This window comes from Gallinula chloropus (assembly GCF_964237585.1).
Source record: "Gallinula chloropus genome assembly, chromosome: 5".
In the NCBI taxonomy this organism is placed as follows: domain Eukaryota; kingdom Metazoa; phylum Chordata; class Aves; order Gruiformes; family Rallidae; genus Gallinula; species Gallinula chloropus.
This window is the reverse complement of record NC_140090.1, coordinates 37062019-37074521: the sequence shown is the minus strand read 5'-3', so window position 1 is coordinate 37074521 and position 12503 is coordinate 37062019. Positions and strand designations below refer to the sequence as shown.

Sequence of the window (12503 nt, the reverse complement as noted above, 5' to 3'; positions counted from 1 at the left end):
GAACTGTCTGACAGACCATTGTCTGCACTGGTTCATGTGGTGTCTCCTGGGAGAGGTCTGCACCAAGTCTTGTTGTAGATACATCTCCAAGAGGAGTCTCCTGATGAATCTCTGTTCACCTGGAACTAGTTGGATTTGTATTTAGAAACTGAGTTGCTGAATGTCAATGTTTTTGTCTCTGGCAAAAAAATGCAGGATGTGTGCATCTTAACAGCTTCAGGTTGTGTTTCTTCTCTTTTCTTCCTGACAGAAGTCATTTTCAGCCAGAGCTGTGTCACGTTCCCATCAGCGAGCAGAGCACATCCTGAAGAACCTACAACAGGAGGAAGAGAAGAAACGCCTGGGCCGGGAAGCCAGTCTCATCACTGCCATCCCCATCACTCAGGAGGCCTGCTATGAGCCAACCTGCACACCAAGCTCAGAGCAGGAGGAAGAAGGTGTGCTCCAGGGCCAGAAACTGCATTCCAGGAACCCAAGAGCACCTGCCACCAACATAGAGGGTTGCTTAGGGGTGTGATGTCCAGGAACATTGTTTGTTAGTGTTAGGCATGTCACAACCACATCCATTTCCTGAAGAGTCTAAGTCATTGAGAAAAAAAAGTAGCTAAAAATTAGTGCAAGAAAAACACAAAAACCTCATATGTATTGTGTGCTCACTGTGTGACCTGAAGCCCCTTACCCACCTCCCCCCAGCTTCAGTGGAACTTGCCAGCATTTAACATCTCAAAGCTCCTAGCATCTTGCAGAATTTAACACAATGAGAATTTGCAACACTAGGAATGGTATTTTTCTTCCCTAACTTTAAGCCTTTAATAATTAAAAGCTAGGAGGAATCATCCTTTGGTAGCATCAGTCTTAAGACACATAGGTTAGGATAGGCTGATTTGCCCCTGGAGTTTTCCACCTTTATGGTAACTAGTGGGGCAGCCTAGATGACCACCTCAGCCTCAGTACTAAACTCTCAGATGGCCAAAGTTACATGACATGAGCCTTTGGGTGAGGACATATGTTGGTTCAGGCTAACAGAGCACAAAGATTTCATTAAAAGCATTCCAGGGTATGTGTCAGTGAGTACAGAGGTGTTCAGAACTAAACATACACTGGGAAATCTGTGAGCAGAAATCCCAGTTCTTAACAAAAGCTAAGCACCAGCAACCATGATAGTTAACAGCATGTAGAAGAAATGAAGTATAGAGCCAACTCAGTTACACTGTGACTCACCAAAGCACTGAATGCTCTTATGGAACAAAGCTCTGCTGGTTCTGGAAGTGTGAGCAAATTAGCTATCTGACTGATCTTTCTAGATTTTAAATTGTGCCTTTTGAATGTTACCTGACGTGAATTTTCAATGTTTCAACTTGGTTCTAAGTGCTGTCCTTCAGAAAGTTCCCTAAAGCCTGACAATTGGATTTGGATTGACATTTCCCATTCTCTTTGTCAGTAGAAGAAGTTGCCAACCTGGCCTCCCGCCGTCTCTCCGTGAGTCCTTCCTGCACCTCCAGTACATCTCATAGGAACTATTCTTTCCGACGTGGTTCTGTCTGGTCAGTGCGGTCAGCAGTCAGTGCAGAAGGTAGGTTGACTTCACTTTGGAGTACCCTTCTTAGTACCCTCACTGGAAGCCTTTCCTGTTGACCCATAAAGCTGGTGGCTTTTCCTTTTGCTGAATGTATTCCCAAACTTGAGCCACTTCACTGTAAATTACTGCCCTGCATTATTTTATTCACTCCTGCTGTAACAACGTCTTCCCTTGCTGCTTATGTTTCACTAGCAGAGTAGTGCCATGGACAGCACTCTGGCTGAAAAATGGTGATGAAATGAGATTTCGTTACAAGAAGAGAAATTTAAATTGGAAAAATACACATTTACAATGAAAATTCTTGATGAAGTTGGCTGGAGACTCCTTTTCTTCTTGGAGATAGTAACAAACCTGCCATGCTTGCACAGTGACCAGAAACCCCATGTTTTTGTTCTGCTGGTACAGCACCTAACGTAAATGTTTCACCTACCTGGATAATGTCAGAGCTTATTCACTAACCAAACTTACTCTTCTTACTGTTCCAGATGAAGAACACACTACAGAGCATACCCCAAACCACCATGTGCCACAACCACCTCAAGCTGTGTTTCCAGCATGCATCTGTGCAGCGGTGCTCCCCATCGTCCATTTGATGGAAGATGGAGAAGTTCGGGAGGATGGAGTAGCTGGTAATGACTGGATTAAAGTTCAAGGAATTCTTGCTCAAGGGTTGGCAGAACCTGCCAGCACTTTGGACAATGGCTTACATTTTTTGGATGCCATAACTGAAATGGAAATGAGGTGTAACACAACCTTGTATTTGCACACGGTTCATGCTTCCTAGAAGTATTATGTGCTATATTGTTATGAGTGTATATGTTTGTTATAAAGTTAATGAATAATCTATTAAATCCTCACAAACTACTTGGAACAGTTTGTTCCCCAACAGAAAAGTGTTTTTTGTGGGGGTTTTCCTTTATTTTCTCCATAATTTGTGTTTAGTTTTGAGGGTTTATTGCCCTTTTGGGGCCCTAGAAAAAGCCCAAATTCAAGAAAGATACTGAGAAGCTGACAAGGGTCTTGTGGGAGGGATACTAGGCTGGTAAGATGTCTAAAACAGGTATTATTGGTGGGGTGATTGCAGAAGTTGAGCTTGTTTGGTGTAATGAAAAGGAAACAAAGAGTTGTAGAACTCCAACTTATGGTTTACAACTTGCAAAGTTTAGACTAGAAATTTGGAAGGAACTTTATAACCAGGAGCATAGTGCAGTTTCCATGGATTTTCCATCCACAGCAGTTATTAATCCTTTCCTAGTCAAAGCCATGGTTGACATAATCTGTTGTTGGTGGCAATCCTGCTACAAGCAGGGTTTAGACTGGAGACCTCCAGAGGTCTTATGGTAAATGGAAGGCCACCTATACACAGCTTGAACATTTTGGTTATGGTCTCTAATATATTTGTAAATTAATAATGCATTTTTCTGAGTTTGTTTCCGTGAAATGTTTATATATGGTGGACTGTTGCCCTTCCTTTCTCATCACTCATCTTGTCAGCTGATTTCACAGTTAGCTTGCTGTTACATTTTGTATTCAGTTTTGGGTGGATGTAGTCAGCCACCTAAATAATGTATGTGTCAGTTTCTGATCAGGAACTGAGTACTGAAAACAAAATAATGAATAATTCTCTGTTGTTAATCTTCACAGTATCCCAATTAATTACACTCTGGGGAGTTGATCATCAGTCCAATTCCGTGATGATTATCTAACACTGTTCACCAATACCAGATAAAATCACTCAGTGAATCACCATGAAATTGAACTTCTAAGCATGAAGAAAAAAGTACATGAATTTATGATTTTTAATTGCCAGATTTGTTCACCTGAAGTTGTGAATCTGGATAGTTATTTCTTTATTATTCCTCTGACTACAGTGGTTAAGTGCTTCCTGTCATATCACCAGTAGCTAGAGACTGGTTGACCAGGTATCCTAGTGTCTCAAAAATGGGTCCTGTGTGTTGCAGGACAACACCTAACAGTTGCAGAATGTTAGGAATGTTTGTGTCTAAGCTTTACTGGTTCATATCTTTTCCAAAGGAGATGGTTCTGACCTCATCTTCTTTCTCTCCTACAGTGAGCGCTGTTGCTCAGCAGGTCCTGTGGAACTGCTTAATTGAAGATCCATCTACAGTTCTGCGGCATTTCCTGGAGAAGCTCACCATCAGCAACCGACAGGTGAACTCTTCCTCTCCCCAGTGGTGTGTGTATCGCTTAGAGCAGGGGAGAACAGCTCCAAGCAGAATCACTCTGTGGGCATCACTGAGAAGAACATTTCTTATTAGAATGTAGCTCAAAGCCTTTTAGGCTGTATCATCAGTTGGCTTCAATCTTTGACCACTAATGTAAATGGGACATAGCTGATTTACTGCCACTAAGGATCTGACTGTCTCTAAGCCAAGCTCTGAACATCTCCTTAGTAAAACACAACCCTTTCTATCTACCATGGACAATATTGCCTGCACCTGTGCCACTCTGCTAAGCTTTCTGTGAAAGGTGAGGGTGGCCTTGTCTCTCCTTGGCTTATTAGACTGCTTTCTAGTGCCATAGCTAAGCTTTATGGAAGAGAGGCATACTGGTTCTGACTGGGTGAAAGGCAGTGAGGCACTCTGTAACACCTTCTCAACTGCACACTTGGTGTATGATATATCAATATCACTGACCTCATCTTACAAGCTATCACCTAAGAACTGACTATGAAATGAATATTAAAACCTGAGAAAGGCCAGGAAAGGCTACTTTCTATTTCACTGAGTAATTAGGTCTCAGTGGACTTACTATTCCTAAGACTTCTCAGTCATAGTCCCCAAAACTTGTTTTTAAGTTCAGAGGGTCACTTCTGTTTGTTAAGACTCTCTGAGAAAGGAGCCATATGCTGTCCAGCCTCAGAGGCCTCTGAGCTATTATAGTCTGCTGGTATACCATCTCTTCATAGGCTTATTACAACCATGAATACAGACCACACAGAACAGGTGTATTTCCTCGGAAGCTTCTTTCAGTGGATGTGTCATTGGCACAGGTTGTAATCTGCATATTCATGCCTGTAACGCTAGCAGAAATCTGCTGTTGGTTAAGAGAATGAAACCCACAAAAGAAATGTATGATTGTCTGTCCTTAGCTGACAGTGGTTTCACTCCTTCCCCTCTATCTCCTCTTCCCACCATAAGAAATGTGTTAGTCTGCATTTAAAGCAGGCAGCCTCTAAAGGAAGAGAAGTTAGGTTCTGTCCACACCTCCTACCCAGCAGCCACAGCTACTGAGTTGAGCTGACCGAGGTTTCACAGATCATCTAGGTAGTTGTTTCTTGCAATAGGCAGCACAGGATTATCACAGGGAAAGGAGTGCAGAATCAGGGTGTTACAGGCAGCGTAGATTGCGGTAGGAGTTACTGGCCTCTCTGAGATAAAAGACAGACATTGACCTGAGTGCTGTGCCCTGGGCCTTGGGAAACATGGGAGCAGTCACAAGCATATAGTTCTTCACGTGCCAAGAGACAGAGCTGAACAAGGGAGTATGGAAAAATGGGAAGAAACAAAGCCAGAGAGGACAAAAGGGAGAAATCCATCCTCTACTTTGTGAAAGAAAAACCATTTGCTCTTCTTTCCAGGATGAGCTGATGTACATGTTAAGGAAGCTTTTGTTGAACATTGGAGACTTCCCTGCCCAGACATCTCATATCCTCTTTAACTATTTGGTGAGTAATGTGCAGATCTGTTGTGCAGCCCAGAACCTCATCTCTGCCTGTATGTGTCCTGAAAAGTTAATGTCATAATCTGCAAGGAAATAAATGCTCTTAGCTTTTCCTATATAGCTCATAGCTGCTTCAGGCAGTGAGTGCAAATCACCAGGCTTACACCAGCCTTTCAGTCCTTCTGGGGAGAGGAAAAGGAACCTTTAATTTTTTATTAAACCCCTAAGCAGCCTGTCATGGAATTCTGAATTGAACCACAGACAAGTTGTAGATACTAGAAAGATGCCAGTACTAGAAACCTTTAATTATTTTACTTAATTTTGATTCCAAAAGTGCTTTGCCTTTGGACAGTCAGAGTAAATCTGGTAGCTTTGTTCAAGGCTGTGGAAAATGCTTTTTCTGGAGTCAGGAGATGAAAAGACATAAAGATGCATGCTACTCCGGGAGCCCTGTGAGTTGTATATGGGCAGCATATCAGAGCAGAAGGCATAGGAAGTCTCTTAGCAAAGGGGTTCTCCCTGTTCCTCACCGACAATGGTATTTAAGGCCATTAAGGAAGAATAGTACAGCAGGTTGTTCTGTAGTATGTATAAATTTCCAGGACATAAGTTTAATGAGTTTATTCCTCTGAGTGAAGAAAGATAGAAGAACAATATTCTTTCTCTGCACAATTAAGACTCTGTACAACCTGATCTACCTTTTCTTATTACCTGCAGGTAGGACTGATCATGTATTTTGTACGCACTCCTTGTGAATGGGGCATGGATGCCATTTCTGCCACGCTGACCTTCCTTTGGGAAGTGGTGGGCTACGTAGAGGGACTGTTCTTCAAGGATCTCAAACAGACTATGAAGAAGGAACAGTGTGAAGTGAAGCTGCTGGTGACTGCCTCGATGCCAGGTATGAGAAATGAATCTAAATCTCTTTCACTTCCAAGTTCATGAAACCCTGTGCCAGAAAGGATCCGAAAAAGGCATGTTATAAAATGGCTCCGTATTCCTAGATGTGTTTTCCTTGAGTTGAGGATTCAGTCAGTAATTCCACCTATAATACCCTGAGATTCAGAAAGCCACTTTAAGATGTCTGCAAGAAGCAAACAGAAAGTGAATTAGAACAGTCTGTTCATCTCAGACCTTTGTGCCTGTTAGGCTGTGAAAGGCTGGCAGGATGGTCATTGTAAGATTGTCCCCTTCAGACTGAGTCTGTTATTATGCAGCCTCTCATTGCAGTCTTGAGAGAGCCCAAGAAGAGTGTGCAATAAGCCTGGGATGTCATGAGTCAAGCAAAAGGTATCTTGCTGAAAAACAGATTTGCCCTTTTAGGTTTGTTCCATCCACAGAGTGACAGTTGCTGTTAAATCCAGCTCAGTCCTTTAGGAGCGGATCGATTTCTCGTTAGCTGTGAAAGTGTAAGACTATGCTAATGTTACATAATGGATTCCAGGCAGGACTGGCATTGTCTGTCTGACCAGGAATGAATCTATCACTTTTTCTCCATGAGCAGTCTTTTAAAATTGAATTAAAGAGGCCAGGGAGAATGTAACTGATGTTCTTCCTTCAGGCACAAAAACCCTTGTCGTGCATGGGCAGAATGAATGTGATATCCCAACTCAGTTACCAGTCCATGAGGACACACAGTTTGAAGCTCTTCTGAAGGTAGGAGTCAGTTTTTGAACCATACAAACTTCTTAATGGAACATTTACCTGCCATACTTGTGTGCCAGCAGTACATTCTGCCTGATTGTCCCATTTCAGTGTGGGGGAGAGAAGTTTTGCTGACAGGCATTTCTGTCTCCATATGAGGAGAGTTTGGTTGCAAGAAACAAGATCCCGTATGAAAGGATATTAGAAATGCTCTGACCTCACAGACAGGCAAAAGCTCACAAATGCAACTACATTTAAAGACACTGAAGCTTGCTGGGTATTTGCCATACACTATGCTTTGAGTAAATATATAGATTATTTAAATTTTTGGTTGTTTCAACACTAAAGAGAATAGTAAAGATCAGGGTGGAAATGGTTCAGTGGCCACAATGATATCTTGGGATCTAGGACATGTGCAGGCTGTTCCTCCTTCTGCTGAAGATTTCCTGGATGGGCTTAACAAAACCACATAGGAAACAGATTTGTAAAAGTCTTCAGGTTGTCCAACTACGTTAAATTTTAATGGGAATCAGGCATCTCAGTGCTTTTAAGCATCTGAACTTTAGTGTCTTTCTACACCACCTTTCACTAAAGCTTGATAAATACGTAATATGGAAATGGAAGCTGCCATATCCATGTGGCTCATACAGCCAAGCAAATACATGTGACATGAATACACTGAAATAAGTAACATTCAGTGACTTCAGGACTGTGATATCAGCAGGCTTTGATTATCACAAACATATTTTATGACTAAAAAAGGAAATTAAGAATTAATACCAGCAAAGTGATTCATGCAGGTGTGTGCCTTTGTATGTTATTAGCTGGATATTATTCTTCTTGGTGTACTGGTCTTTGTACAAGGGATCTGATAAGTAACAGGATTTCTTTCCTCCTCTTCAGGAGTGCTTGGAGTTTTTTAACATACCTGAAACACAGTCTTCTCATTACTTTTTAATGGATAAGCGATGGAATCTTATTCATTACAACAAGGTAAGGCAAAGGTCAGGTACAGATGGCTCTGTTGTTTCCGTCCAGTCCCTTTTTAAACGTCAGGGTTACCTGAAAGGAGAACAAGCAGCCCATAAACAGACAGAATTCTGTCCTGTGGGCACCACACCTTGGGTGTTTAGTTGTGCCTGCTGAAAGATTGAACAGGAGGAGGAGGAGGAGGCATCAGTGTTAGCTTTCTTAGAAAAGAGCAAATTTCTCTTCTGTTTATGCTCTTCCATGATGTCTGAAGCTGACTGAAAGCCCTGACCCAAAAGCATTAGAAAGGGCTAAAGGGCTTTTTATTGAGTTCTGTTGAGTGATGCTGTTACAGTTGCATTTTCTTGTACTTGTTTCCTTTCCTGGCAGACCTATGTCCGTGACATTTATCCTTTCCGGAGGTCAGTTTCTCCACAGCTCAACCTGGTGCAGATGCATCCAGAAAAGGGTCAAGAGCTCATCCAGAAGCAGGTATCTTACTGTCACCAAACACCTCTGCCCAGAAATAACACTTTCTTTTCCTTGAAAGACCTTCACTCATGCTGCATGCAGACAGAGAGCTTTGCTGTATAAAAACAATTGGCATGGTGCCATTGGACAAGCATACAGTATTTTAACAGTCAAAAAATGCAACGTGAATTCCCTCCCACTCTCTCTTTTCAGGAACCCATCTATGACCTTTTCTTTGCATGCCCATTTAGCTGTTGAGCAAGAATTATCTTTTCCACCTTCCTCTTTGTCCTCTCGCTGTAGAGAATGTTGCCTGCCTCTCTTCCTTGTCCTGCTCTCAGACACTAGTTTTACAACAGGTACCCCCAGAGGCACAGCAGGAACGATTGTTTTGTCAGGGGAATATTTGCCCTCAGAAGAGCATTGTTCTCCCTATCTTCCAACCGGATGACCAGATAATCTGTCTGACCCTCCCAGGAGCTAAACTGTAACTGAAGTGGCAGGGCAGTGCCTTTAACGTGCTGCAGATCCCTGCAAGTGTACTTTCTTTCTACAGTAAGACAATGGTATTGAGCTCACTCTACCGATAGAAGCCACATGCTCTGTCTTCCACAAAATCACAGTTGTCTCAGTAGGACAGTGTTGAGAGTTCAGGGAAAAGCTGCTCTAGATGTATCTGCAAGGGATGATAATAAGCAGGAAATAAAAAGGGGTAATGTGGTTAAACGGTACAAGTTTGGTATTAGCAGTTGTATAGGCCAAAAGCATCTGCTGTAGTTGTGTCACTGGCAATGTGAATGCAGGGACAGAAAAATATCATCAGGAGTGGTTACAAAAAACAGCTATAAAGCTGCTTAAGAGAGGCTAGCAGCTAAAATAATGGGGAATATAGTTAATGCCATGTCCTATGTGTACAGTACAGAATAGGGACATATTTTATGTGCTGCATTTGTCAGTAGAAAGTCTATAAAAATCTGAAATTACTTAAGATCATCTTGGTCACTTTTCTGACAGAAATTATTCTCCCTGTGGTTCTAGTACATGTGTCCCACATATCAAATAAATGAATGTGATGTGCCCTACATGACCCAGAAAGATTAAACTGGCTTGTCCAGTTTTGTCAGGGCAGTATTTTACATTTACATTTTTCTATTTAGAGTACTTAAGGGCCAAAGTATTTTGAAGGCAAGCTTAAATCAAGCATCTCCCAGCCTCTCTGTAGTCATAAAGAAGTTGCTGGGCAGCATCCAGCTTCAGTAAAGAAAACAGCACTGTATGGTCTACCCACAGAGCAGAACTCCATGGAAAAGTATTCTCTTTACTGTCGACTGATTGAGCACCCAGTTCTAAGCCGAGTGCACTTCAGAGGAGGGTCATAACAATTGTAGCATGTGAGAGTTGAGCTTTGTCACATGTGAAGCCACGTGCTTCAAGTTTTGGCTTCATCCCAGTACCTAAGAGCTGTCTCAAATCTGCTTCAAAGGACAGTGACTTCTACTACTGAGCATCACTCTGCCTTACGGTTACTTTTAGCATCAAAATGAAATAGCTAGCCTGACTCGTCCTACCAGACAGAAGTTCAAAGGAGGCTGATAGAATGAAACTCGGTTTCCCAGTTGGTGTAAACCAGCAGCAATAATCTGAAGTCAGCAGGACTTGGCTTGTTTGTGGTAACTTGGAATCTGGTCTGCTTTGCTTTACGACTACTTTTATTTTGCATCTGTACATGCACTTTCTATGGGCAGACATGAGCCAGCCTCAACCCAGAAGGTAGATAACGATTCCAACCTTGTGTTGCCTGTATTCTAAGACCTTGCAGAGAGCAACTGCAACTGCCTGGCTTTCAGTTTGAAGTTGGTTTGTCTCTGACCACCTTGGAGCTCATACTGGCGAAGCTTACATTAATCTACAAGACCACATGGTACAGTTGCCATATGTTTTACAACCCCCAGGGTTTCCACCAGACTGAAAGAGAAAGTGTTGTTAAAACCTCTTTTATAAACACAATCATTTCTCGTAGAGAATATAGGGAGCATTTTTAATCTGAACAAATACATGATAGCTTTGTCAGAAGAGCTTAATAGTCAAGGAATTAATCTTATCCTGCTTAGTCTCTGTCCAAATACAAGTGTGCCCAATTTTGAAATGGAGAAGAAAGCAATTGTATTGCAGAGATGAGTATTCTGGGGCAAGAGACTTCCTCGAGAAATCTGGACAGATGTTGGACAAAAGCAGGTTTTTTGGGGTGGGGGGCGGTGATGGCTTAACTTGAATTTATCCACAGTAGTCATACAAGTTCTAGCAGAAGGGTGTAGCACTTGCCCTGTGAATTTCAACAGGTTCCTCTGAGCCGTGAGTGTAGCAGCCCTCCCATCAGAGGCGGCCATGGAAGCAAACCTAGAAAGTGCATGTATGTTGCAGAGAACTTTTTGATCAGGCTGCTTTGATCCTTGTCCCTTTTTCTCTCAGGTGTTCACCCGCAAGCTAGAAGAGGTGGGGCGGGTGTTGTTCCTCATATCGCTGACACAGAAAATCCCTACTGCCCACAAGCAGTCCCATGTGTCTATGCTCCAGGAAGACCTCCTCCGCTTGCCTTCATTTCCCCGAAGTGCCATTGATGCTGAGTTCTCACTCTTCAGTGATCCCCAAGGTATGGCCTTTGGAGATCTTTCTTTGGTGGTTGTACAGGGCCTGGAAGGTTTCTGTGAGGCAGTCTAGAGACACTCAGGCTTTGCTTCCCTTGGAAACATACAGGCTTGTAGCATTTCTGAAAGCTGATAAATCTCTTCCTAGGGAAGACAATAGGTAGCTGGTAGTCTGTAAGCTCAGAGTCTTTTGCCATCCACTTAGAGGAAGCAAAGGGCCTTTAATGAAGATTGAGCAAATTTTGCAGCAGAGAGAAACAGGACACTACTTAGAAACTTTGCTGTGAAAGTCATGGTAGGTTTCCAGCCTGACTTGGGGATTAAACAGGCCACTGTTGCAGAACGGTAAGCATCGGCAAGCTCTGTAACAGGCCCTAAAGACACTTGCTTTCCAAAGCAAGCTGTAACTCTGAATCAATGACCTAGTGTTGTGGGACACCTGAAGAATAAAAAGTCAGCATAAATCCACACAGCCATTCAGGTTATGTGAGGCAGATGATTAATTTCTGGTTTAATGTACCAACTCAGATTGGCTTTCACTTCTTAAGAAGAGAATTTCCAGCCTGTGTAGAGTGGATTTAATGAGCTGTATGACATTCATCACTCTTTGTCTTCACATGTGTTGCTTTCAAGCAAGGCAGGCCCTCTGGAAAGTACCAGAAGCAAAGGATGGGTGAACTAATTTCAAAAAGGCAGAATGATGGTCAGTGTTGTCAGAGGGTTTTCTGGAGAGGCCTTTGGCCTCTGGAGGTGTGGTGAGGCTGGCTGCAGTGGACAGATTCGATTGCTGTTGCCTCTTCTCCCCCACAGCTGGGAAAGAGCTCTTTGGTCTGGACACTCTTCAGAAAAGCTTGTGGATTAAGCTGCTAGAGGAGATGTTCCTTGGCATGCCCAGTGAGTTCCCCTGGGGGGATGAGATCATGCTGTTCTTGAACGTCTTCAACGGTGCCCTGATCCTGCACCCTGAGGACAGTGCCTTGTTGAGGCAGTACGCTGCCACAGTCATCAACACAGCCGTGCACTTTAACCACCTCTTCTCCCTCAGCGGGTACCAGTGGGTCCTCCCCAGCATGTTGCAGGTGAGCCATTTCCATGAACAATACAAGGGAATGAGCACTTTGTTATAGAACTGGCTGTTAATGGAGAAACTGATGAGTCCCAGGCAGGCCATGGATTTTGGGGTCTCCAAGAATACAGTAGATCAGGATGAGACAGCCCAAATTTCCATTCCTGAGACTACATTCCCTTTTCTTCTCCAGTAAAATACTACATTTTCTTTCCTCCTTTATGTTAAGTAAATTAACATAGCTTTCCCTGACTGTGTATGTCCACACAGGTATGTGAAATTTCTGAGGTATTTTTGGACCTTGGGTCTCCCTCAGGTTTTTTTTTTTCTCCAGGAATGGCTGAAATTTGGGAAATGGTTGAAATAGCTGGATTTGTTCCTTGCTAATTGAAACTAAATTATATTCACTTCTTTAAGTATGGTAATTGTATTATCTGCAATGTAA

General features: G+C 42.7%; 1 protein-coding gene across 1 annotated transcript in view; it reads left to right on the top strand.

The window, feature by feature from the left end:
• Window positions 1–12503, top strand: part of UNC80 (unc-80 homolog, NALCN channel complex subunit) — a gene marked incomplete at both ends in the record, with an annotated part of 128707 nt that overhangs the window by 78471 nt on the left and 37733 nt on the right. The window contains 11 exons of the mRNA XM_084264990.1: window positions 251–437; window positions 1442–1573; window positions 2065–2208; window positions 3651–3751; window positions 5181–5267; window positions 5981–6164; window positions 6825–6919; window positions 7811–7900; window positions 8267–8368; window positions 10817–10997; window positions 11803–12071. Of these exons, the coding sequence (XP_084121116.1) occupies window positions 251–437; window positions 1442–1573; window positions 2065–2208; window positions 3651–3751; window positions 5181–5267; window positions 5981–6164; window positions 6825–6919; window positions 7811–7900; window positions 8267–8368; window positions 10817–10997; window positions 11803–12071 (1572 nt within the window). The remainder of the gene's footprint in view (window positions 1–250; window positions 438–1441; window positions 1574–2064; window positions 2209–3650; window positions 3752–5180; window positions 5268–5980; window positions 6165–6824; window positions 6920–7810; window positions 7901–8266; window positions 8369–10816; window positions 10998–11802; window positions 12072–12503) is intronic.